Source organism: Aquarana catesbeiana, linkage group LG01, assembly GCF_042186555.1.
Source record: "Aquarana catesbeiana isolate 2022-GZ linkage group LG01, ASM4218655v1, whole genome shotgun sequence".
NCBI classification, from domain to species: Eukaryota; Metazoa; Chordata; class Amphibia; order Anura; family Ranidae; genus Aquarana; species Aquarana catesbeiana.
The window spans coordinates 970,929,364-970,956,983 of NC_133324.1; the positions used below are offsets into that span (position 1 = coordinate 970,929,364).

Sequence of the window (27,620 nt, forward strand, 5' to 3'; positions counted from 1 at the left end):
GCTGGGAGAAGTTCTGATTAGGTGCTTAGGTGCTCTTGATGTAGGGCATCTGCTGATCTGAGAACTGTAGTGGGGACTTTTAATGACAACTTTAATCACAGGTAATGTTACTCACTGTGTCTCCTACTTTGTGGTGTCTTGCAGCAGTGACACCTATGCTGAAATCAGGAGATGGGGTCTCCTCCAGCCCCTCCCACTTCACATTCCTCACCAGTCAGCTGACCCCTAGTCTCTGCCCCCAGCCATGCTGTGAACTGAATGGGCAGCTGCGAAAAGGCTGGGAGAGCGGTGCAGGCTTCAGGAACAGCCCAGGATTTGGTGACCCCTGGCAAATAATCATTCGACCCCCGAGGGGGTCCCGACCCCCAGGTTGAGAACCATTGTCCTAGAGGAAGATCTGTACATTCTATAGACCTTCAGGTCACTCTCCTGGTATTGGCAGTACACCGATGTCCATGGGGTTTATAGAACTTCCCCTCTTCTGTTGGGTGTTATGATGGGGGAAGTTAAAGCTGTTCAGTAGAAATTTCTCATAGGATCTTAGCACCTCATCTTAAAATATTAGGCAATGTTCCTTCCTGTACCACTTCCTATTTTTCACCAGACCACTTGCTCCTCTCTCAGGCACGTACAGTACTGTTGGAGTAGACTGAGCCGTGTTCCTCCGTCCCTTCATTGCCAGACGGACCTCCTGGAGGAGAAATATGATGACCTTCTATTTCTGGGTCCTTGTTGTGGGTGTGATAGGTAAGTCTCCACATTTATAACTTAAAGAGAACCTGATATAGATATACCATTGATATGTTGTTATATTTAATCTGTAGGAGATTGTTTAGTGTTGTTGTCCCTTGTTGATTTCACATTTTATGTTAGAAATGTACCTGAATCGTCACCAACAAACTGTCCTTTTTGAATGAAAACACACAGGAGAGTATAATTTCCCAAAACAAAAATTTTATTAAGGGGTCACAACTAAACAAAGAGGGAGGCAACGCTGGAGAAACTGCAGAAGTGGGTGAAGCCTTGGACCCCCAGGGCACACATCAATTATTTTAAAGCAAAATTGGTGGCCTGAGGAGTCCATATCTAAGGGAGTGCAGTCTGGTCCAGAAGTCCCAGAGATCCGGAAAGCAGCAGATGACATCTGTGTCCCCAGGCTGTGGTCATACGAGCGACTGCAGCTTCTGTCAGACCAGACTGAACCCAGGGCAATCACTCTCAGGTCTTCTTTCCACGTTTCCTTCCACGCTGTGGCTCTGGTGGTGGAGTTGTGGCAGCAGGAGGAGGAGGAGGATGGTCCAACTCAATCACGTCGGTCTTGGGTGTGGGTTCGCCACTCACCCCCTTAGTTAGGACTTTATAAATAAGTTGCTCACACAGGAGGCGTTGACCCTCCTGCATGCCCTGCAGTTTGGTAGCAGCCATGCAGGCAAAGGCCTCTTCAGGAGTGGGTAAGGCTCGGAGGGACGCCGAAGCCTCCTGAATTAGCCTGAGCGCTGAATCCTGCATGTGAGTCCCCTTCCTCGCCCTTTTGTATGGAAGGCGGAGGGGAGGAACCTGCGATTCAGTCAGGCTTGTCCCAGGCTTCTCTTGGCTGACACTTAGCCCCGCCTCCTCCTGGCTGCCACTAATCCCCGCCTCCTCCTGACTGCCACATTCAACAGCCTCCTCCTGGCTGAGGTCTTCCTGTGTATGAAAAAGGGACATAGTTTTAGTTTTTTATGTGTCCTTTTATGAAACTGAGATCAGCGGCGGTCCCGAGTCTCACCGCTGATCTCAGCTCATTACCAGTTTATGAAACTGAGATAATTAGTGGAGAAGATGTTCTCCGCTGATTATCTCAGCACAGTGAGAATTTGTAACTGACTTCACAGAAACGGCCAGTTTATGAAGGTGCGATCTCGGCACCTCACTGGCGATCTGTGACAGAATTCTCACTTTCTGATTCACCATTTCAGAAGTGGAGAATCAGAGTGAGAAGTCTGAAACTGGCTGATATTCTGGAGAAAGTACACACGCCAAAACCAGCAGGATAGGAATTTATAGTGTATATCCTCTGAGAATGCCTGTGAACTGAAAAGCGGTATTTTACCGCACTTTCATAAAAGGACACCTTAGTCATCAATCACACACACTTTTCACCTCCTGACTGTTGCAAATTGAATGTTAACAAATATAACAGACTATAATTCTGAGCCCAGCATTTTTCATTCTTTTCCCAATTTTGGGTGCCCACTACTGTCTATTGATATGTAAAACAGTTTTTTCAAACAGCAATTAGTGATCAATAAGAACATCTAGTAAACATCATTTATTTATTGACCAGAAATCTTTAGAAGAATGCTATACCTGACTCCAGCTGGGCTCCTCCACTTCTTTCTGGCTGGAAGGCCCAGGTTGGACATCGGAAGCCTCAGCTGGGGTGGAAGGAAGAGTGGAAGGAAGAGTAGAGAGGGATTCCCTGACTTCAGTGTGGTCTGACAGAAATCGCAGTCTCTCATAGTACCACAGCCTGGGGACATAAACGTCATCTGCTGCAGCTCCGGACCTCTGGGAATCCGTGACCTTCTTGCGCTCCCTAAGATATGTGCTCCTCAGGCCACCAATTTTGGTTTTTAAATAAGGGATGGTTGCTGTGGGGACCACCGGCTTCACCAACTCCAGCAGTTTCTCTAGCGCTGCCTGCCTCTTTTGTTTATTATTGTAATGGGGGTGTCTGACCTGCCACAGACAGGGCAGCTCCCTGTATTTGTCTATGAACAGGGGTAGGAAATTGTGGTCGTTGAAGCCATCCATTTTCTCTGCAAGACACAACACAAGACAAACCCTAAGGTCAGGCCAAACTCCCCTAATCTTGTTACAATATAGGCTTCCATTTCGAAGCAGTATAGGCCCAAGTTTAGATCTTACCTTCGTTATCACGATCGGCGCCTCCAATGCTCCTTCCTCCGCTCACAGATCATACGTAATACGCACGCGTGTTACACTTTATACACACTCCGCCCGCCCCTGGCCTTCTTTCTAGTCTATTCCCCGCCCCTTTTCATTCTGCGCAGTGGGGGAAGAGCAAATGGCGGATACACAGCAGATGCGTGCTAATTGTAGCAATGAGGAGGAGGAGGAGGAAAGGCCGGAGCCAGAAATGTCCCAATCCAGAAGGAGAAGATTTAAGGCCTCAAATATGTCCTTTGGGGAGATGTTGGAGATGGTGGACATCCTGAAGAAGGCCGACTATGATGGAAAGTATGGACCTTACCCCAACTCCAATGTCAGAAAGCCCAAGATAATTGCGAAAGTGGTCAAGAGTCTGCACCTGAAATTCGGGGTACGACGATCGAAAGATCAGCTCAGGAAGCGGTGGTCGGACCTCAAATTACGAGAACATGATCAGTACAGAAAGATCCGGAGAGTGCTGCAAAAAAGTAAGTAGTTGTCCTGTGTTCCTATTCTCTATGTTTATGACGTTCGTGCTGCTCCATGTGCTTTTCTTACAAGTGTCCATTTTTAAATGGCAACTTTCATGTTCATGGGCACATTATTCGTTCGTATCAAACATTTTTCTTTCGGCCTATAAAACACCATTGTTTAGGCCATATGCATTTGGCCACCATTTTTACGCCCTACTTGTCTGAAACTAATTTGGTTGTGTAGCTGGCTTTGTTACTAGAATGAAATGCAAACTAGATTCTGTGTAAGGAGAGGACACTCAGCAGCTGTTTTCACATATGGACACTGGAGCATTAGTGTGGGACAAAAGAACACAATTTTTATTAGGGGGCCACACAGGTGCTCCAGGGTATACTATAAGGGGGGGCTACATCTGTGAAGCTTGTACCAAACAGGTAAAGTATTGAAGCTTGACAAAGGACACTGAAAATGCTACATTTTGGAACTCTGCCAAAACAGACAATTGTACCGCACTTCCAAGCAATGTTTCCTATTTCTAGTTCTGCCATCAAATATCTGTGTGCTAAGTATACCATTTTTGTTTTACATAGGGGAGAAAAGACTCGGAGGACACCCCTCTTCCGAGGAGACCAGAGACCCCAACACAAGAAGAGCAGGAGGAAGAAGACGTGGTGGAACTAGTCACCACAACAGGTGAGTGTCTGCGACCACAGGCTCATGTAAGAGATGGATGCCGGCATATTTTTGATACCTTTTTTTTTTGGGTTCCTCTCTTTTTAGGTGATCGTGATGTTGTGGATCCAGATCCTTTCACATCCGAAAGTGCCCAGATCCTGATCAGGGAGATCATGGTGTGTAATTTACAATTGGAAAACCTCAAGAAAAACATCAATGATGTTATTCAAAAAAATAAAAACATCATTGATGTTTTGGGGCGAGTTTAAAGCCCCTCCAAATCCCTTTGTTTTTTTGTGTGCTACAATGTGAAAAATGTCTTAGGGATTTTTAGAAAAGCCTAATTTGGAGGATGCACACAGTGTGCCAACATGTTCTATCTGCCATCACGGGAGATCAATGTAGGCATTTTGGGGGTGCAACCCCTTCCTCAATAATAAAGTAGCTGAGAGGAAGGGGTTTCTCCCCCAAAATGCCTACATTGATCCCCTGTGATGGCAGGTCGCACATGTTGACATTGGTAAATTGGTGTGCATCTTCCAAATTTGCCTTTTCCTGGGGTGACTTCACCCCATCTGAACGCAATATCAAACACAGTTCCTAAATACTCATGTCTGATATTGCCTTCAAATTATAGCAAATGTGAACTTTGGAAGTTCAAGATTTGTGTCTTTCTTGTTGGTTTTACACATGACTGTTTTATCTTAAATGGACATTTCTATTTTTGATAATGCTACCCCAAAAATTGTTATACATATATATTGTTTGAAAAACCTTTTCTAAATGCACATGTGGTTGTGCAGGTATTAAAAAGTTTGTTAATCAAGAATGTGTGGATTATTGTGTCAACGCTAAAACACTTTGGTGGTGATGTAATTGGTGTTTTCTGTGAAAATTGGGTTTTTTTCTTAAGGGCAAATCCTCTTTGCACTACAAGTGCAGTTTCAGTGCAGTTTTAAGTGCACTTGTATTGCAAAGTGTCTTTGCCTTTAGTAAATAACACCCAACAGTGCTTTGTATAAGGTTACACAATCACGCCATTTTCTGGACTCAACACATTTCTGTCAGGGTCAGCTAAAACAAACACAAGCAGTAAATGTCCACAAAGATTTTCTTTTTTTTTGGTTTTTTATTTGATAAAGGTTTCGCAAATTTTCTGGCATATTGATGGCCCCCTACCTGCAAAGAACTCCAGGTATCGTAACCGGACATCATGGGCACTCAGGGAGGGCAAGCCAGGACGGCCACTTTCAAGCGCCGTCAGTGTTGTTTCAGGTATCATTCCGGCCTCAGGCCCAACTGAGCCAGCATAGTTGGCCGAATGTTTGCATATAAAGTTATGGAGAATACAGCACGCCATGATTATATGATTAAGTTTATACTCCGCCATATGGATGGGTGTCAGAAATAGGCGGAACCGGCTGACCAGGATTCCAAATGTATTCTCCACCACTCTTCGGGCTCTGGCCAGCCGGTAATTAAAAACCCTCTGTTCCGGGGTGAGGGTCCTCATAGGGAATGGCCCCCATAAGATGGTCCCCCAGCACAAACGCTTCATCAGCAACGAAGACGAATGGGAGTCCTTCCACATTGTCCTCTGGAGGTGGCAAGTCCAAGCTGTCATTCTGGAGACGCCTGTAAAACTCCGTCTGGGCGATGACTCCACCATCGGACATCCGGCCATTCTTCCCCACGTCCACATACAAGAAGTCGTAATTAGCCGACACCACCGCCAACATCACTATACTATTGAACCCCTTATAGTTGAAATAGTACGACCCAGAGTTGGGTGGTGGGACGATGTGGATGTGTTTCCCATCAATTGCCCCTCCGCAGTTAGGAAAGTCCCACCGCTGGGCAAAGTGGGAGGCCACAGTCTGCCATTCGTGTGGATTGGAAGGAAACTGTGGAGTCAAACAAGAAATAAAAATTATTCGTTTTGCACATAAACATGGAGAGCAGATTAGACACAAACATTCTTGGCCAACATCAGTATTACATTTATTTTAGGGAGTATTTAAAGACAAAGGTATAAGGTCCACCTATCAGATCCCCCCCCCCCATGGGCCATTTTATAAATTTTATGGGGGGGATGGAGATGTTTTGAACAGGTAACCCTCTCCACTTCATTGAGAGATGAATGCCTAAATAATGTGTATTACTTTGGCCAGCCCCTCCTTACTTACACTATTGGCAGCCCACTGGACAGGTAAGAAGTGTCATAATACAAAGATATAAATACACACTGTACACATTTTAGCACATTTTTACATTCTGTTATTACCTATCAAGATACTAATATGATACAGAAACTTAAAAAAGTACAATTTTAAAGTATTCAGGTAGGCCCTTGCACTACATGCTTTGGGGAATTCATCCAGAAATCTGACCACAAAAGAGGTGGGTATAGTGTGTATGGGTTTGGCAAAGTCAGCAGATAGAGGATTAGTATCAGCTGAGTTAGCAATGGGGGGGGGAAGGGTTCCAAATGATTTTGAGACATAAAAAAAAAATCTGGCACTCTGCCTGAATTTAAAGCACAAATCACAATTTAAAACATTTTAGGAGGCATTTCGGGTAAAGCACTACTATGGAGCTGACAAAATACATTGTTAAGTGACTACACTAGGTGAATATAGGGCCAGGAGAGCATGCTGGGGAGGTAAGTGAAGGCAAATATGTACGAAGGGCAAAAAAAAAATTCAAAAAAATTACAGCATGCATGAGGACAAAGGGGACATTCACAGCATATTCCAATCATGGTAATTAGGGAATGAGGAAAGAAATACAATATATTATCAAACATTATATACAATAAAATGTGATGTTAAAGGATAAATCTTACCTTAATATACTCCTTCTGCATGACCTGAATGATGGCAGAACAGGTCTCTGGAATAATGATCCCCAGAGCCTGGGGGGAGATGCCTGTCGAGAACTTGAGGTCCTGCAGGCTTCTCCCCATCGCCAAGTACCGCAACGTGGTGACTAGCCTCTGCTCCGGAGTGATGGCTTGCCGCATGCAGGTATCCTGCCTGCTGATATAGGGGTCAGCAAAGCCAACAAACGGTGAAATACGGGGTCTGTCATCCGGAGAAAGTTCCTGAAATCATCAGGATTATTCTCACGGATCTCACGGAGCAAAGGCATATGACAGAACTGGTCACGCTGGAGCAACCAATTCTTGGTCCATGAACTCCTCCCCACCCTGTTCATGGACTGGACTTGTGTCAAGGTCAGGACCCCAACACCAAGCCCCCGCACAGCGCGAACTCTACGATGAGTACGTACACGCAACATGGCTAGGAGACGGTCGGCTGCTCACAACGCAGTAACAGAACGCACCGAAGAACAGCAAGGCCTGTGAAGAGCGACCTGAAAATCAGTAACGAACGAATAAGAACACAATGACAAAGTCAAGGGTAACTCGCTGCAAGCACTGAAGACCAGATACAAACCCACAAGCACAAACTGAACAGCAGAAAACAATCTGAAAACCACGAGTCTGAAAAAGCACGAATCGTCTCTCACCAAACTTTTACTAACATGAGATTAGCAAAAGGAGCCCAAAGGGTGCAGTGCTTGGTTCTGAACTGCCCTTTTATAGTCTTGTTGTACGTGGTGTACGTTCGGAAATTCTGACAACTTTGTGCGACCGCGTGTATGCAAAACAAGTTTGGGCCAACATCCGTCAGAAAAAATCCATGGATTTTGTTGTCGGAATGTCCGATCAATGTCCGATCGTGTGTACGGGGCATTACTGTGATCCATGTCAGATCCAGTGAGAACCTCATATCACCCCAAATCCTGCACCATCACACCTCATATCACCCCAATTCCTGCACTTTCACCCCTCAGATCACCCCAATTCCTACACCTTCACCCCTCAGATCACCCCAATTCCTGCACCTTCGCCCCTCAGATCACCCCAATTCCTGCACCTTCACACCTCAGATCACCCCAATTCCTGCATCTTCACACCTCAGATCACCTTAATTCCTGCACCTTCACACCTCAAATCACCCCAATTCCTGCACTTTCACACCTCAGATCACCACAATTCCTGCATCTTTACACCTCAGATCACCCCAATTCCTGCACTTTCACCCCTCAGATCACCCCAATTCCTGCACCTTCACCCCTCAGATCACCCCAATTACTGCACCTTCACCCCTCAGATCACCCCAATTCCTGCACCTTCACCCCTCAGATCACCCCAATTCCTGCACCTTCACACCTCAGATCACCCCAATTCCTGCACCTTCACACCTCATATCACCCCAATTCCTGCATCTTCACCCCTCAGATCACCCCAATTCCTGCACCTTCACACCTCATATCACCCCAATTCCTGCATCTTCACCCCTCAGATCACCCCAATTCCTGAATTTTCACACCTCAGATCCCCCCAACTTGTACACCTTCACCCCCCCAGATCACCTCAATTCCTGAACCTTTATCTCATCAGATCACACAAATTCCTGCACCTTCACCCCACACCTCAGATCACCCCAATTCCTGCATCTTCACATCTCAGATCAACCCCTATTCTTGAATCTTCACACCTCAGATCAACCTAATTCCTGTACCTCTGCTCCTCAAATCACCCCAATAGGGTCCTTGGGGGGCAGGGCCTGATGTAATTGTGTCATGTTGGTAAATTGATGGTGTTACGAGGGGCGTTCAAGTCAAACCCTGTGAGTTGATATAATAAAAGAACAAATTTCAAGTAGCGGAAATTGCATTAATTTTCAATATCCTCCCCTGCTACATTTACTGTATCCACTCATCCCAGCATTTAATGAATGCCTGGAAAGCATCTGCATAGAAAGATTTGTCAGTACGCCTGAACCATCCTAGGACAGCCTGCTTCACTTCATCATCATTGCTAAAATTCTGACCTCCGAGGAACTATTTTAGGGGTCCAAATAGGTGGAAATCACTCAGAGCGAGGCCCGGGCTGTAAGGGGAATATGGCAATACCTCCCAGATGATTTCCTGGAATTTGCACATAGTGCGGTGAGCAGTATGAGCTTGTGAGTTGTCCTGGAGAAACAGGACCCACTTAGTGATCAAACCTGGTCGTGTTTTCCGCAGACGTGTATGCACATCTCTCAGAACACGACAATAGTATTCCCTGTTGATAGTGGCACCGCGGAGTAGAAAATTCACATAAATAACACCACGTTTGTCCCAGAAAACACTTGCGATCACTTTACCTGCAGACGCAATTGTTCGACATTTCACACTTCCACTGCTTTGATGCTCGTTTTGACTCCGGGGGGAACTGATATGCCCAGGTTTGGTCACATGTAATGATGAAATCCAGAAAATCCTGGCCCTCAACTCTTCTGTGGCTGTCCAAAGCATAATGCTATCTTGGTACACAGCATGCGCTAAATTTTCGTGAAAGATTATGTTAACCGTTCCCACAGAAAGATTCATCTCTTGTGCAATTTCACACATTTTTCAATCAATCTTGTGCATTGATTATCCAGGATCAAAAATTAAAAGGCTGCGCTGCAATAAGTGACATAAGACAAATAAAGTAGTGAGTACATCCTGAAGAGTACAATATAAATATCTGTACGTAAATTATAGCAGTGATATTATGACCCACACAATAACCAAAGAAAAAATGCTAATAAAAAACGTAAAGTCCAAAATGCAGAGTGCACAAAAGTGTACAGTTCATATAGGTGCAAGATTTATGCCAGGGAGAGAGTGATGAGCATCCGAATGGTGTATGACATATGGCTAGATCACCCAGGATTCAGTGATGACAGGAAAGCTCCTCCACCTATGTAAGAAGATGGCCCCTTACCGACTCCTCAGATCTCTTTTCGGGAGATCAAGCAGGCATGTGGCTGTATAACCCCAGCCTCGGGTGAGGACCGAGAAAGTAACACCAGGTCGCAGCCCCCAGGGTCTCACAGCTCACGCTCACAGTAGACTACAGGAGAAAGAGGAAGGAAGCAGCAGGCTGGAACAACAAGGATAGTAAAGGGATAAGCCAAGGTCGGGGCGACTAGCAGACAAGGATAAACATAGAACACACCAAAGGTCAGGGTCATAAGCAGACAGGAATAGTCGAGAACAGGCCAAGATCAGTAACTGGAATCAGATGTAGGAGAAACAGCAAGTTACACATGGAAGCTAAACACACAATGGTTGATCAGTGGGGCTGGCTTGCAGTGCACAGGTATTATAGAGTTCCCTAATAGGGGCTGGGGTGGAGCCATGCTTTGACTAGAGATTATTTAAGCAGCCAGGTGAGAGTGGCTGGCCTCTTAATCTGAACACATGGAGAGGTAAGCTGACAGACAAACACTACTGCATAATCATGACACAGTAAGAGTCCCTCATGGATGTCAGCAGAGCCAGGTGTGGCCCCGAAAGTGGTCTCCTCCCATGATGGTGACAGAGTTGGACAGTAGTCTTGTTGCTCCCTGTTACCCCCGTTACTCTCTGGGATAGGCTATGGGTGGTGGTGGCTCTGCTGGTCTTCTTCTTGGGCAGCGCATCTGACCTGTGGCTGGCAGTGGATTACCTGCAGAAGCACCGGCTCAGCTGCTTCTGGCCCACCTATTTGCTGGTGCTGCTTCCCTCCCCGCTCACCCAGAGCCTCAGCTTCAGCTGGGTGTTCACTGACCACAGCCCATCTCCTCCCGGGGGGGCAACTGCGTCTGCTGCTGCCTCTGTGCCTGGATTCTGCAGGGCTCTGTCCACCTGCTGCACTGGGGGCATCTGAAGGCACATGGAGGATAGAGTGACTGACTAATGGTGGCTGAGGACACATGGAGGATGGAGAGACTGACAGAACGTAGATGAGGAGGGACTGAAGATACAATGACTCATTGGAGGGACTGACTGACAGGGTCTGAAGACATGACACATGGAGGCTGGAAGGACTGACTGATGGGGTCTGAAGATATAATGACATATGGAGGATGAAGGGGACTGACTGATGGGGTCTGAAGATATAATCACACATGGAGGATGGAGGGACTGACTGATGGTGTCTGAAGATACAATGACACATGGAGGCTGGATGGATCAACAAATAGGGTCTGAAGATATGCCACATGGGAGGCTAGAGGGACTAACAACTAGGGTCTGAAGATATGCCACGTGGGAGGCTGGAGAGACTGACTAATGGGGTCTGAAGATACAATGACACATGGAGGCTGGAGGGACTAACAACTAGGGTCTGAAGATATAGTTACATAGTAGGCGAGATTGAAAAAAGACACAAGTCCATCAAGTCCAACCCATGTGTGTGATTATATGTCAGTATTACATTGTATATCCCTGTATGTTGCGGTCAATCAGGTGCTTATCTAATAGTTTCTTGAAACTATCGATGCTTCCCTCTGAGACCACCGCCTGTGGAAGGGAATTCCACATCCTTGCCGCTCTTATGCCCCGTACACACGGTCGGATTTTCCGATGGAAAATGTCCGATCGGAGCGTGTAGTCGGAAATTCCGACCGTGTGGGCGCCATCGGACATTTTCCATTGGATTTTCCGACACACAAAGTTGGAGAGCAGGAGATAAAATTTTCCTACAACAAAATTCGATCGCGTCAATTCCGACCATTGCGCTGTATTAAACCATTTTGAACATTGCAGCGTGACGAAAGTGCTGTATCCATTGCGAACGCTAAGTTTACCAGAACGAGCTGTCCCGTCTCGGAATTTCTTCTGAGCATGCGTGGCCTGTTCCGACGCACAAAGTGCCACGCATGCTCAGAAGAAATTCCGAGACGGGACAGCTCGTTCTGGTAAACTTAGCGTTCGCAATGGATATAGCACTTTCGTCACGCTGCAATGTTCAAAATGGTTTAATACAGCGCACTCTCTTCTTCTTTATAATGTGACAAGAATTAAGTAGTTTTGCTGCTCATATTCACACACACTTCTCACAAACTTATTTCGTTACTATTTATCGGGATTCCCTCAATATATTTTGATTTCTCACATCTGACAACATATTTTTGTATATATTTTTTTTTTTTTTGTCTTTAATGTAGAATCTTTTTTTGTGTTTCTCTTTTTTTTTTTTTGGTGATTTGGATTTGTACTCCCGAAAATGTTTGTGTGTTTTTTGTGACAAGTTCCCACAACACCATTGATATGTTGTTCTATTTAATCTGTAGGAGATTGTTTGGTGTTGTTGTCCCTTGTTAATTTCACATTGTACTTTAGAAATGTACCTGAATCGTCACCAACAAACTGTCCTTTTTGGATGAAAACACACACAGGAGAGTAGAATTTACCTAAAAAAATTTTATTAAGGGGTCACAACTATAAAAAAACAAAGAGGGAGGCAACGCTGGAGAAACTGCAGAAATTGGCGAAGCCTTGGACCCCCAGGGCAGACATCAATTATTTAAAAGCAAAATTGGTGGCCTGAGGAGTCCATATCTAATGGAGTGCAGTCTGGTCCAGAAGTCCCAGAGATCCGGAAAGCAGCAGATGACATCTGTGTCCCCAGGCTGTGGTCATACGAGAGACTGCATCTTCTGTCAGACCAGACTGAACCCAGGGCAATCACTCTTTGGTCTTCTTTCCACGCTTCCTTCCACGCTGTGGCTGTGGTGGTGGAGTTGTGGCAGCAGGAGGAGGAGGAGGCGGAGGAGGATCGTCGATCTCAATGACATCCGTCTTGGGTGTCAGTTCCCCACTCTCCCCCTTACGTAGGACTTTATAAATCAGGTCCTCAGAGAGCTTGCGTTGGCCCTCCTGCATGCCCTGCAATTTGGTGGCAGCCATGCAGTGAAGGCCTCTTCAGGACTGGGGAAGGCTCTGAGGGACGCAGAAGCCTCCTGGATCAGCCTGTATGCTGAATCCTGCACAGGACTGGGAGTGGCCTTCCTGGCCCTTTTGTATGGCAGGCGGAGGGGAGGAACCTGAGACTCAGTCAGGCTGCGACTTGTCCCAGGCTTCTCTTGGCTGACACTTAGCCCCGCCTCCTCCTGGCTGACACTAATCCCCGCCTCCTCCTGGCTGACACTAATCCCCAAATCCTCTTGGCTGCCACTAATCCCCGCCTCCTCCTGGCTGCCACATTCCACAACCTCCTCCTGGCTGAGGTTTTCCTGTGTATGAAAAAGGGACATAGTTTTAGTATTTTTTCCATCAATCACACACAATTTTCACCTCCTGACTGCTGCAAATTGAATGTTAACAAATATAACAGACTATCCTTCTGAGCCCAGCAGTTTTCATTCTTGTCCCAATTTTGGGTGCCCACTACTGTCTATTGATATGTAAAACACTTTTTTAATCAGCAATTAGTGATCAATAATAACATCTAGTAAACATCATTTATTTATTGCCCAGAAATCTGTAGAAGAATGCTATACCTGACTCCAGCTGGGCTCCTCCACTTCTTCCTGGCTGGAAGGCCCAGGTTGGACATCAGAAGCCTCAGCTGGTATGGAAGGAAGCGTGGAAGGAAGAGTGGAGAGGGATTCCCTGACTTCAGTGTGGTCTGACAGAAATCGCAGTCTCTCATAGTACCACAGCCTGGGGACATAAACGTCATCTGCTGCAGCTCTGGACCTCTGGGAATCTGTGACCTTCTTGCGCTCCCTAAGATAAGTGCTCCTCAGACCACCAATTTTAGCTTTTAAATAAGGGATAGTTGCTGTGGGGACCACCGGCTTCACCAACTCTAGCAGTTTCTCCAGCGCTGCCTGCCTCTTCTGTTTATGGTTATAGTGGGGGTGTCTGACCTGCCACAGACAGGGCAGCTCCCTGTATTTGTCAATAAACAGGGGCAGGAAATTGTGGTCGTTGAACCCACACACAAGACAAACCCTAATGTCAGGCCAAACTCCCCTAATCTTGTTACAATATAGGCTTCCATTTCGAAGCAGTATAGTCCAGTGGTGTATTTAGGTTTTGTGCTGCCCTAGGCCTGACTAAACTCATGCACCCCCCTAATTTAAATACGACCCACCCCTTGCTGCCAAGGCCACACCCCTTCCTGTTTAAGGCCAACCCTATCATCTGTAAACCACACCCCTTCCTCTTTAGGCTCATTTGGCACCTTTCAGGGGGGAGGGGGGAACAGGTACCCTTCCCCACTTCCTGGAGACTGCAACTAAATGTGGACTGTTTAAAGGGTTTGCATTGATTTTAGCATGCATGGAGCACTTTGCACATGCCAGTGGAGGCTGGTGCTGAAAATTTTTGGGGGGGGTGCAAACAAACTAAGAAATTCAGAAAAAAAGACATCAATTGCAGCCTCACTGTGTCCCATCAAATGCAGCCACTGTTCCATCAAACGCAGCCACTATTCCCACCAAACGCAGCCACTGTGCCCACCAAACACAACCACTGTGCCCATCAATTGCAGCAAATGTGCCCCACCAAACGCAGACACTGTGCCCCACCAAACGCAGCCACTGTGCCATCAATTGCAGCCACTGTGCCATCAAACGCAGCCACTGTGCCCACCAAACGCAGCCACTGTGCCCACCAAACGCAGCCACTGTGCCATCAAACGCAGCCACTGTGCCATCAAACGCAGCCACTGTGCCCACCAAACGCAGCCACTGTGCCCACCAAACACAGCCACTGTGCCCATCAAACGCTGTCACTGTGCCCCATCAATTGCAGCCACTGTGCCTTTAAACGCAGCCATTGTGCCCCATCAAACGCTGTCACTGTGCCCATCATTTGCAGCCACTGTGCCTTTAAACGCAGCCATTGTGCCCCATCAAACGCTGTCACTGTGCCCCATCATTTGCAGCCACTGTGCCTTTAAACGCAGCCTTTGTGCCCCATCAAACGCTGTCACTGTGCCCCATCAATTGTAGCCACTGTGCCATCAAATGCCAACACTGTTCCCATAAAACTCTTATAATTTATTCAATAACTTTACCTGGGTTCCCTTGTGCCTCTCTCTCTGTTTCTCTCTTCCTGACATCACTGCCAAACCCTGCCCCAGTGCCGAGGAGAAGGGTCAAGCAGTGTGGAGGAGGGTAGGCGGAGCATAAGGCTCCACCTCCACCAGTCATCGCCCACTCATGGGGGCGTGAGTCACACGCCGCCCACCGCATGAGAGAAAGTCCCCCCACCCGTCTTCCTGATTCCCGGCTCCTGCGCCCGCCCCCGCACACATGCAGCCCACGGCAGCCGCCTTGCTGTAGCGGGCGGCGCTGCTGTGTATGGGCGTGCTTGTCAGAGGGTGGAGGGGCGTGAGCTCTGCTAAGCACGCCCATACACACGCCCCTCCACCCTCTGCCAAGCACGCCCATACACAACAGCGCCGCTACAGCAAGGCGGCCGCCGTGGGCTGCATGTGTGCGGGGGGCGGCCGCGGGAGCCGGGAATCGGGTGGGGGGACTTTCTCTTATGCGGGGGGGCGGCTTTTTTTGCCACCCCCCGCAAAGTGCCGCCCTAGGCCTAGGCCTTGTCGGCCTAGGCCAAAACACAGCCCTGGTATAGGCACAAGTTTAGATCCTACCTTCGTTATCACGATCGGCGTCTCTGATGCTCCTTCCTCCGCTCACAGATCGTACGTAAGACGCGCGCGTGTTATGATTTATACACACTGCGCATGCGTATAACTCCGCCCGCCCCTGACGTTCTTTCTAGTCTATTCCCCGCCCCTTTTCGTTCGGCGCAGTGGGGGAAGAGCACATGGCGAATAGACAGCAGGATCGTGCTAATTGTAGCAACGAGGAGGAGGAGGAGGAGGAAAGGCCGGAGCCTGAAACTTCCCGATCCAGAAGGAGATTGAAGGACTCAAATATGTCCTTTGGGGAGATGTTGGAGATGGTGGACATCCTGAAGAAGGCCGACTATGATGGAAAGTATGGGCCTTACCCCAACCCCAATGTCCGAAAGGCCAAGATCATGGCGAAAGTGGTCAGGAGTCTGCACCGGAAATTCGGGGTACGACGATCGAAAGATCAGCTCAGGAAGCGGTGGTCGGACCTGAAATTACGAGAACATGAGCAGTACAGAAAGATCCGGAGAGTGCTGCAAAAAAGTAAGTAGTTGTGCTGTGTTCCTATTCTTTTTGGGTTTATTACGTTCGTGCTGCTCCATGTGCTTTTAGGAACTGTTGTACAGTTTAAAATGTTTAAAATGTTCATGGGCACATTATTCGTTCGGATCACACATTTTTATTTCGGACTATACAATACCATTGTTTAGCCCATATGCATTTGGCCACCATTTTGACGCCCTATACTTGGCTTCAAAGAATTGGGTTGTGTAGAGGGCTTTGTTACTAGAATGAAATGCAAACTAGATTGTGTGTAAGGAGAGGACACTCAGCAGCTGTTTTCACATCTGGACACTGGAGCACTAGTGTGGGACCCCAGAACACCATTTTTATTAGGGGGGGCACACAGGTGCTCCAGTGTATACTATAGGGGGGTCTCCATCTGTGAAGCTTGTACTAAACAGGTAAAGTATTGCAGCTTGACAAAGGACACTAAAAAAGCTACATCTTGGAACTCTGCTAAAATAGATAATTGTACCCCACTTCCAAGCAATGTTTCATCTTTATAGTTCTGACATTAAATATCTGTGTGCTAATTATACCATTTTTGTTTTACATAGGGGAGAAAAGACTCGGAGGACACCCCTCATCCGAGGAGACCAGAGACCCCCCCCCCCTCTGGAAGAAGGGGAAATCCCCCCAACACAAGATGAGCAGGAGGAGGAAGACATGGTGGAACTAGTCACCACAACAGGTGAGTGTCTGCGACCACAGGCTCACGTAAGAGATGGATGGCGGCATTTTTTTGGAAACCTAATTTATTTTGGGTTTCCTCTCTTTTTAGGTGATCGTGAGGTTGTGGATGAAGATCCTTTCACATCCGAAAGTGCCCAGATCCTGATTGGGGAGATCATGGGGTGTAATTTACAATTGGAAAACATCAAGCAAAACATCAATGATGTTATTCCAAAATATAAAAACATCATTGATGTTTTGGGGCGAGTTTAAAACCCCTCCAAATCACTTTCTTCTTTTGTCTGCTACAATGTGCGAAATGTTTTTGTGATTTTTCTCAAAGCCAAATTTGGAGGATGCACACAGTGTGCCAACATGTGCTATCTGCCATCACGGGAGATCAATGGACGCGTTTTGGGGGTGCGACCCCTTCCTCAATAATAAAGTAGCGGTGAGGAAGGGCTTTCTCCCCCAAAACACGTCCCTTGATCCCCCCTGATGGCAGATAGCACATGTTGACATTGGGAAATTTGCATGCATCTTCCAAATTTGGCTTTTCCAGGGGTGATTTTCCCCCATCTGAACGCAATATCAAACACAGTTCCTAAATACTCATGTCTGATATTGCCTTCCAGTTCTACCAAATGTGAACTTTGTAAGATCAAGATTTGTGTCTTTCTTGTTGGTTTTACACAGGCCTGTTTTCTATAAAATGCACATTTTGATTTTGGATAATGACACCACAAAAATTGTTATACAACAAACATGTTGGTTTGTCAGAAAAACCTTTGGTAAATGCACATGTGATTGTGCAGGTATTAAAAAGATTGTTCATCAAGAATGTGTGGATTATTGTCTCAAGGCTACAACACTTTTGGGGTGATGTAATTGTTGTTTTATGAGAAAATGGGGGTAATTTCCTAAGGGCAAATCCACTTTGCACTATAAGTGCTGTTTCAGTGCAGTTGCAAGTGCACTTGTAGTGAAAAGTGTCTTTGCATTTAGTAAATAACAGCCAACAGTGCTTTGTATAAGGTTACACAATCACAACATTTTCTGGACTCCACACATTTCTGTCAGGGTCAGCTAAAACAAACACAAGCAGTAAATGTCCACAAAGAAGAGCCTGGGGGGAGATGCCTGTCGAGAACTTCAAGTCCTGCAGACTTCTCCCTGTGGCCAAATACCGCAAGGTAGCGACCAACCTCTACTCCGGAGTGATGGCTTGCCTCATGCAGGTATCCTGCCTGCTGATAAAGGGGGTCAGCAAAGCCAACAAACGGTGTAATACGGGGTCCGTCATCCTGAGAAAGTTCCTGAAATTATCAGGATTATTCTCACGGATCTCACAGAGCAAAGGCATATGACAGAACTGGTCACGCTGAAGCAACCAATTCTTGGTCCATGAACTCCTCCCCACCCTGTTCATGGACTGGACTTGTGTCAAGGTCAGGACCCCAACACCAAGCCCCCACACAGCACGAACTCTACGAGGAGTACGCATACGAAACATGGCTAGAAAACGGTCGGCTGCTCAGAACTAAGTAACAGAACGCACTGAAGAACAGCAAGGCCTGTGAAGAGCGACCTGAAAACCAGTAACAAACGAACAAGAATACAATGACTACCTAAAGTCACGCGGAACTTGCTGCACGCACTGAAGAGCAGATACAAACCCACAAGCACAAACTGAACGGCAGAAAATGATCTGAAAGCCACGAGTCTGAAAAAGCGCGAATCGTCTCTCACCAAACTTTTACTAACACGAGATTAGCAAAAGGAGCCCAAAGGGTGCCGCGCTTGGTTCTGAACCGGCCTTTTCTAATCTCGTCGTACGTGGTGTACGTGACCGCGTGGTTGGCGATCGGAAATTTCGACAACTTTGTGCGACCGTGTGTAGGCAAAACAAGTTTGAGCCAACATCCGTCGGAAAAAATCCTAGGATTTTGTTGTCGGAATGTCCAAAGTCCGACCGTGTGTACGGGGCATTACAGTAAAGAACCCTCTACGTAGTTTAAGGTTAAACCTCTTTTCTTCTAATTTTAATGAGTGGCCATGAGTCTTGTTAAACTCTCTTCTGCAAAAAAGTTTTATTCCTATTGTGGGGTCACCAGTACGGTATTTGTATATTGAAATCATATCCCCTCTCAAGCGTCTCTTCTCCAGAGAGAATAAGTTCAGTGCTCGCAACCTTTCCTCATAACTAAGATCCTCCAGACCCTTTATTAGCTTTGTTGTCCTTTGTACTCGCTCCATTTCCAGTACATCTTTCCTGAGGACTGGTGCCCAGAACTGGACAGCATACTCCAGGTGCGGCCAGACCAGAGTCTTGTAGAGTGGGAGAATTATTGTTTTATCTCTAGAGTTGATCCCCTTTTTAATGCCAATATTCTGTTTGCTTTGTTAGGAGCAGCATTGCATGCCATTGCTGAGCCTATCATCTACTAGGACCCCCAGGTCCTTTTCCATCCTAGATTCCCCCAGAGGTTCTCCCCCCAGTGTATAGATTGCATTCATATTTTTGCCACCCAAATGCATTATTTTACGTTTTTCTACATTGAACCTCATTTGCCATGTAGTCGCCCACCACATCAATTTGTTCAGATCTTCTTGTAAGGTTTCCACATCCTGCGGAGAAGTTATTGCCCTGCTTAGCTTAGTATCGTCTGCAAATACAGAGATTGAACTGTTTATCCCATCCTCCAGGTCGTTTATAAACAAATTAAATAGGATTGGTCCCAGCACAGAACCCTGGGGGACCCCACCCCCGACCATTCCGAGTACTCCCCATTTATCACCACTCTCTGAACTCGCCCTTGTAGCCAGTTTTCAATGCATGTACTCACCCTATGGTCCATGCCAACAGACCTTATTTTGTACAGTAAACGTTTATGGGGAACTGTGTCAAATGCTTTTGCAAAATCCAGATACACCACGTCTACGGGCCTTCCTTTATCTAGATCAGTGGTTCTCAACTCCAGTCCTCAGGACCCACCAACAGGCCAGATTTTAAGTATTACCTTGGGGAGTTGCAGACTAGAATACTGCAATCACTGAGCAGCAAGTGATATCACCTGTGATGTATTTCAGCTATCTTGCAAACCTGGCCTGTTGGTGGGTCCCGAGGACTGGAGTTGAGAACCACTGATCTAGATGGCAACTCACCTCCTCATAGAAGGTTAATAGATTGGTTTGGCAAGAACGATTCTTCATGAATCCATGCTGATGGCCCGTGACATGTGCGCCACCTATCAGTAATAGGACACGCTTGCCACTAACTACTGCATGTAGTACAGCCATGCTACGCTAGCATCCTGTTTTTGTATCTGTAAAATTAAAAGTCCCACTTGAATGCCCCTCGTTTATAGACACATTTATTAAGTAAGCTTTGTTTTATGTGATGGAATAAAACTTCAAAATGTTTTTATCCATGTATCGGTCTGAATTTCAGCATATCATATACTGTATATCACTTTGTCTTCTTTTTGGGGTTTCCTTATACTTATTACAGTAAAGGTTGTTTCCTCTGACCTCCTTCTTTCCTCGGGTGAGCCATGGACTACACTGCATCATATTTAAACCTAATTTCCTTTTCCAGGACTCTCTGATGGAGAATCTGTAATGTGTCTCAGGAGGGGAAAGAAGGTCTCAGTCACCTGCAGTGATGACCACCAGAGCCCTACGGAAGGTTATGAGAAGGAAATTCATTTATGGTGTGATAACAAAGAAATCATCTGCCCAGTAAGTCTGAACAATGTCAGCAATGATATGAAACCCCAGGAAGTCAAATGCAAGACACGGAAATCAGGAGAGGGAAAACGCAAGACTTACTATTGTCAGATAGAAAAGCCCCTCTACATATCAGCTCTCCTTTCCGCTCTTCCAGGTAAGTTAAATCTGCTTACATTTCACGTTCCCTGGCACCCCTTTTTCCCTCATCCACATGATAATGACATTAATAACCACTTCAGCTCTGGAAGATTTACCCCCTTCATGATCAGGCCATTTTTTGCGATCCGGCACTGCGTTGCTTTACCTGACAATTGCTCAGTCGTGCGATGCTGCACCCAAATAAAATTGACGTCCTTCTGTTCCCACAAATACAGCTTTCTTTATTTGATTGGTTTGTGCAAAAGTTATAGCGTGTTGGTTTGTGCAAAAGTTATAGCGTGTACAAATTATGGGATAGATGTATTTATTTATTTACTAGTGATGGCGAGGATGATCAGCGACTTATATCGGGACTGCGATATTGCGGTGTATAATCTGACACTTTTAACACTTTTTGGGAACCAGTGACACCAATACCGTGATCGGTGCTAAAAATATACACTGTCATGCCTCGTACACACGATCGCACATTTCAACAAAACCATGGATTTTTTCCGACGGATGTTGACTCAAACTTGTCTTGCATGCTGACGGTCACACAAGGATGGTCGGAAATTCCGAACGTCAAGAACGCGGTGATGTACAACACGTTACGACGAGCCGAGAAAAATGAAGTTCAATAGCCAGTGCTGCTCTTCTGCTTGATTCCGAGCATGCCTGGCACTTTGTGAGTCGGAATTGTGTACACACAATCGGAATTTACACGAACGGATTTTGTTGTCGGAAAATTTTAGATCCAGCTCTCAATCTTTGTGAGTCGGAAATTCCAATGGAAAAAGTCAGATGGAGCCTACACACGGTCGGAATTTCCGACAACAAGCTCTGATTGCGCATTTTCCGTCAGAAAGTCCGATCGTGTGTACGGGGCATTACTGTACTAATGACACTGGCTGGGAAGGGGTTAACATCAGGGGTGATCAAAGGGATAACTGTGTGCCTAACCTGTGCTTACTCACTGTAAGGGAGGTGCTTTTACTAGGGGAAGGCCTGGATCCATGTCCCTGCTTGGCAGAAACACAGGATCAATACCTTCTCTCCAGGGGCGGGTCGTCAACTAGGGGCGCACAGGCGCCGCCCCCCCTATCCATGCATCCGGCCCCCTGATCTACAGTGGATGGATTGTCCGCAGTGACTCGCTGATCATTGATAGGAGAGACAGAACGGATATCTGCCTATGTAAACAAGGCAGACCGCCGTTCTGTCACAGAGGAAGATGGAGATCTTGTGTTTCTGCTAAGCAGGAACACAGATCTCTGTCTTCCCCCAGCTAAGCCATCCCCCCCATACAGTTAGAAAACAATCCCTAGGAGCACACTTAACCCTTGGAACAGTGACAGTGCATTTTATTAGCACTGATCACTGTATTGGTGTCACTGGTCCCCAAAAAGTGTCACTTGGTGTTCGATTTGTCCGCGGCATTGTCGCAGTCCTGCTAAAAATCGCTAATCACCGCCATTACTAGTAAAAAAAAAAAACTATCATAAAAAATGCCATAAAAATTACCCATAGTTTGTAGACTCTATAACTTTGCGCAAACCAATCAATATACACTTATTGGGATTTTTTTAACCAAAAATATGTAGAAGAATACATATTGGCCTAAACTGATGAAGAAATTTGATTTTTTACATTTTTTTTTTATTGGATAAGTTTTATAACAGAAAGTAAAAAGTTTTTATTTTTTTTCAAAATTGTCGCTCTTTTTTTTTGTTTATAGCACAAAAAATAAAAACCGCAGAGGTGATCAAATACCACCAAAATAAAAATCTATTTGTGGGAACAAAAGGACGTCAATTTTATTTGTGTACATTGTCGCAATACCGTACAATTGTCAGTTAAAGTAACGCAGTGCCGTATCCCAAAAAATGCTCTGGTCAGGAAGGGGGGTGAAACCTTCTGGGGCTGAAGTGGTTAACCCTTAACTCCTAACCCTGGCCAAGACTCCCTGGCCAATCGTGGTTTCCTGATTGGCCCGGGAAGAGAACCAGGAAGACAATAGCGAATATTAATTCGCATTTTTGCACCCCGAGCACCCCTTTTTTGAAGCCAATTAGAGCCTCAAGTTCTAATCACGTGCTTAAAAAAAAAAAGAAATCAATGCGTCCGGTGTTCTGCATGTAAATTAGGGGGCCGGACGCATGGACAGGGGGCGGTGCCCCTGGACCCTCCATGGACGGGCCACCACTGGTGAGAACCAAGCCTAATGGTTTTAAATAATCTTCAGGCTTAAAATTTGTTTTTTAACATGAGTGCAAAAACGTTTCCTTTAATAATGTTCTATACAACAGAATTCAGGCAGGGTGAGGGGGGGAGGGGCAGAGCAGTGAACCAGGCAGTACTACATTGCAGGGGGTGGTATTGTAACACTGTGCATAATAAGCTCGTCAAATTAAAAAGTGAAGCCACTGACCTCTCTGTGTTGTCTGACAGGTAAACCCGGATCACAAGACTGGAAAAACAATGTGGCCAAGATTTTAGAAGGTATGTATATTTTAGAACCTGTCTTTGTATTTGCTTTGTCCTGTAGCTAAACCAAAATACTCAACAACCTACTGATGACAACTGACAGACAGATTTCCACCCTGTCAATCTTCTCTTAACATTTTATTGGCTCAGCTGGGTTAGGGGTGCCGGAAACCTCGAAACAGCAACATAAAACAATTCCCTCCACTCAACATTATCTTGTAGTATCTTTAACCTGTCATAGGCTAATGAAGAATCAGTAGGCCAGACAGCTACCTTCAAGCATCTTCAGCCCCTCTGACAAGCTAGTATTTGATCTTTAAGCCAATAATGATAAACTGTAGAAATGGACCAATAAGCTGACATCAGCAAAATGTAGTTGTGAACCATTAAGATGAGACTGGCAATTAGTATTAGTAGACTTTTGAGCTGAGACCAGCAATTAGGGATGAGCCGAACACCCCCCTGTTCGGTTCGCACCAGAACACGCGAACAGGAAAAAAGTTCGCTCGAACACGCGAACACCGTTAAAGTCTATGGGACACGAACATGAATAATCAAAAGTGCTCATTTTAAAGGCTTATATGCAAGTTATTGTCATAAAAAGTGTTTGGGGACCTGGGTCCTGCCCCAGGGGACATGGATCAATGCAAAAAGAAGTTTTAAAAACAGCTGTTTTTTCAGTGAGTTTAATAATGCTTAAAGTGAAACAATAAAAGTGTAATATCCCTTTAAATTTCGTACCTGGGGGGTGTCTATAGTATGTCTGTAAAGGGGCGCATGTTTCCCATGTTTAGAACAGTCTGACAGCAAAATGACATTTCTAAAGGAAAAAAAGTAATGTAAAACTACTATCGCTACTATCACTACTAACTACTGTAAAACTACTATCGCTAGCGCCGGCTATAATGAATTGTCGGTCCGGCAATACACATAAAAGTTCATTGATAAAAACGGCATGGGATTCCCCCACAGGGAAACCCCGAACCAAAATTTAAAAAAAAATGCGTGGGGGTCCCCCTCAAAATCCGTACCAGGCCCTTCAGGTGTGGTATGGATTTTAAGGGAACCCCATGCCAAGATGTAAAAAAAAAAAAAATGGCGTGGGGTCCCCCAAGAATCCATACCAGACCCTTATCCGAGCAAGCTGGCAGGCCGCAGGAAAAGAGGGGGGGAAAAGAGAGCACCCCCCTCTCCTGAACCGTACCAGGCCACATGCCCTCAACATTGGGAGGGTGCTTTGGGGTAGCCCCCAAAACACCTTGTCCCCATGTTGATGGGGAGAAGGGCCTCATCCCCATAACCCTTGCCTGGTGGTTGTGGGGGTCGGCGGGCGGGGGCTTATCAGAATCTGGAAGCCCCCTTTAACAAGGGGACCCCCAGATCCTGCCCCCCCGTGTGAATTGGTAATGGGGTACAAATGTACCCCTACCATTTCACAAAAACAGTGTCAAAAATGTTAAAAAACACGAGACGGTTTTTGACAAGTCCTTTATTAATTTCTTCTTCTTCCATCTTCTTTTTTCTGGTCTTCCTTTGGTATTCTTCTTCTTCTCCATCTTCTTCTTCCTCCGCTCTTCTCGTCCCGCAACTTCCTCCGGCTTCTTCTCCGCTCCGTCTGCACGATCTGCCTCAGTGGGAGTCTTCTGCCGTGTGACGCTTTGGTTCTTCTGACACTTCTTATATAACGGAGGGCGGGGCCACCCGGTGACCCCGCCCTCCTCTGACACGTGGGGACTTCGCGGGGACTTCCCAGACAGAGGAGGGTGTTGTCAGTGGGTGGCCCCGCCCTCCATTATATAAGAAGTGTCAGAAGAAACGAAGCATCACACGACGGAAGACTCCCACTGAGGCAGCTTGTGCGGACGGAGTGGAGAAGAAGCCAGAGGAAGATGCGGGACGAGAAGAGCGGAGGAAGAAGAAGATGGAGAAGAAGAAGATAGAGGAAGAAGAGGAACACCAAAGGAAGATCAGAAGAAAGATGATGGAAGAAGAAGCGGAAAGAAGAATAAATTAATAAAGGACTTGTCAAAAACCGTCTCTTGTGTTTAACCTTTTTGACACTTTTTTTGTGAAATGGTAGGGGTACATTTGTACCCCCTTACCAATTCACACGGGGGGGCCGGGATCTGGAGGTCCCCTTGTTAAAGGCGGCTTCCAGATTCCGATAAGCCCCCTGCCCGCAGACCCCCACAACCACCGGGCAAGGGTTGTGGGGATGAGGCACTTCTCCCCATCAACATGGGGACAAGGTGCTTTGGGGGGCTACCCCAAAGCACCCTCCCAATGTTGAGGGCATGTGGCCTGGTACAGTTCAGGAGGGGGGGGCCACTCTCTCGTCCCCCCCTCTTTTCCTGCGGCCTATGGATTTTGAGGGGGACCCCTACACCATTTTTTTTTACATTTTGGCGTGGGGTTTTCCTTAATATCCATACCACACCTGAAGGGCCTGGTATGAAATTTAGGGGGACCCCCACGCATTTTTTTTTAAATTTTAGTTCGGGGTTCCCCTGTGGGGGAATCCCATGCCGTTTTTATCAATGAACTTTTATGTGTATTGCCGGACTGACAATTCATTATAGCCGGCGCTAGCGATAGTAGTTTTACAGTAGTTAGTAGTGATAGTAGCGATAGTAGTTTTACATGACTTTTTTTCCTTTAGAAATGTAATTTTGCTATCAGACTGTTCTAAACACAGGAAATATGCGCCCCTTTACAGGCATACTATAGACACCCCCCAGGTAGTATTGATAGTAGAGATAGTAGTTTTACATGACTTTTTTTCCTTTAGAAATTTAATTTTGCTGTCAGACTGTTCTAAACACAGGAAACATGCGCCCCTTTACAGGCATACTATAGACACCCCCCCAGGTACGAAATTTAAAGGAATATTTCACTTTTATTGTTTCACTTTAAGCATTATTAAAATCACTGCTCCCGAAAAAAGGGACGTTTTTAAAACTTTTTTTTGCATGTCCCCTGGGGCAGGACCCAGGTCCCTAAACACTTTTTATGACAATACCATGCATATAAGCCTTTAAAATGAGCACTTTTGATTTCTCCCATAGACTTTTAAAGGTTGTTCCGCGGCTTTCGAATTTGCCGCGAACACCCCAAATTGTTCGCTGTTCGGTGAACAGCCAATGTTCGAGTCGAACTCATGTTTGGAAGTAATTGGAAGTAGAGGACCTTTAAACTGAGACCAGCAATTGGTAGTAGTAGCCTTTTCGAGCTGAGACCATCAATTGGTAGTAGTGGACCTCTGAGCTGAGACCAGCAATTAGACATGAATCTTTGAGCAAGAGATTAGCAATTGTTAGTAGTAGCCATTTGAGCGGAGACAAGCAATTAGTATTAGTGGAGCTTTTGGGTCTGCGGGTGCACATGGTTCGGCGAGTGCACGTGGTCTGCGAGTGCACGTGGTCTGCGGGTGCACGTGGGTCTGTGGGTGCACGTGGGTCTGCGGGTGCACGTGGGTCTGCGAGTGCACCTGGTCTGCGGGTGGACCTCTGAGCTGAGACCAGCAATTAGACGTGAATCTTTGAGCAAGAAATTAGCAATTGTTAGTAGTAGCCATTTGAGCGGAGACAAGCAATTAGTATTAGTGGAGCTTTCAGCTAAGACCAGCATTTAGTAGAAGTTGACCTTTGAGCTAGGACCAGCAATTGGCAGTAATGGACGTTTCAGCTGAGACCATAATTTATTAATAGTGGGTATTTGAGCCCAGACCAGCAATTGGTAGTAGTGGACCTTTGAGCCCAGTCCAGCAATTGGTATTAGTGGACACTTGAGCTAAGACCAGAAGTTGGTAGAAGTGCACCTTAGAGCTCAGACCATAATAATCTTTTGGGCCCAGACCAGCAATAGTTAGAAGTGGACCTTTGAGCCAACACCAGTAATTAGTAAAAGTGGACCTTTGAGCTGAGAACCAGCAATCGGTAGTAGTGACTTCGGTTCGGTTCGGTTCGCACCAGAACATGCGAACAGGAAAAAAGTTAGTTCGAACACGCGAACACCGTTAAAGTCTATGGGACACGAACATGAATAATCAAAAGTGCTAATTTTAAAGGCTTATATGCAAGTTATTGTTATAAAAAGTGTTTCAGGACCTGGGTCCTGCCCCAGGGGACATGGATCAATGCAAAAAATACTTTTAAAAATGGCCGTTTTTTCAGGAGCAGTGATTTTAATAATGCTTAAAGTCAAACTATAAAAGTGTAATATCCCTTTAAATTTCGTAGCTGAGGGGTGTCCATAGTATGCCTGTAAAGGGGCGCATGTTTCCCGTGTTTAGAACAGTCTGACAGCAAAATGACATTTCAAAGTAAAAAAGCCATTTAAAACTACTCGCGGCTATAATGAATTGCCGGTCCGACAATACACATAGAAGTTCATTGATAAAAACGGCATGGGAATTCCCCACAGGGGAACCCCGATCCAAAATTTAAAAAAAAAATGATGTGGGGGTCCCCCTAAATTCCAT

General features: G+C 46.0%; 1 protein-coding gene across 1 annotated transcript in view; it reads left to right on the top strand.

Annotated features, from left to right (window-relative positions):
* Positions 1-602: 602 nt before the first annotated feature.
* LOC141122958 (uncharacterized) overlaps positions 603-27,620 on the top strand; it is a 76,182-nt gene continuing 49,164 nt past the window's right edge. Inside the window, exons 1-3 of the mRNA XM_073612019.1 lie at positions 603-747; positions 20,382-20,669; positions 23,105-23,155. Coding sequence (XP_073468120.1) covers positions 705-747; positions 20,382-20,669; positions 23,105-23,155 — 382 coding nt within the window. The 5' untranslated portion in view covers positions 603-704. The remainder of the gene's footprint in view (positions 748-20,381; positions 20,670-23,104; positions 23,156-27,620) is intronic.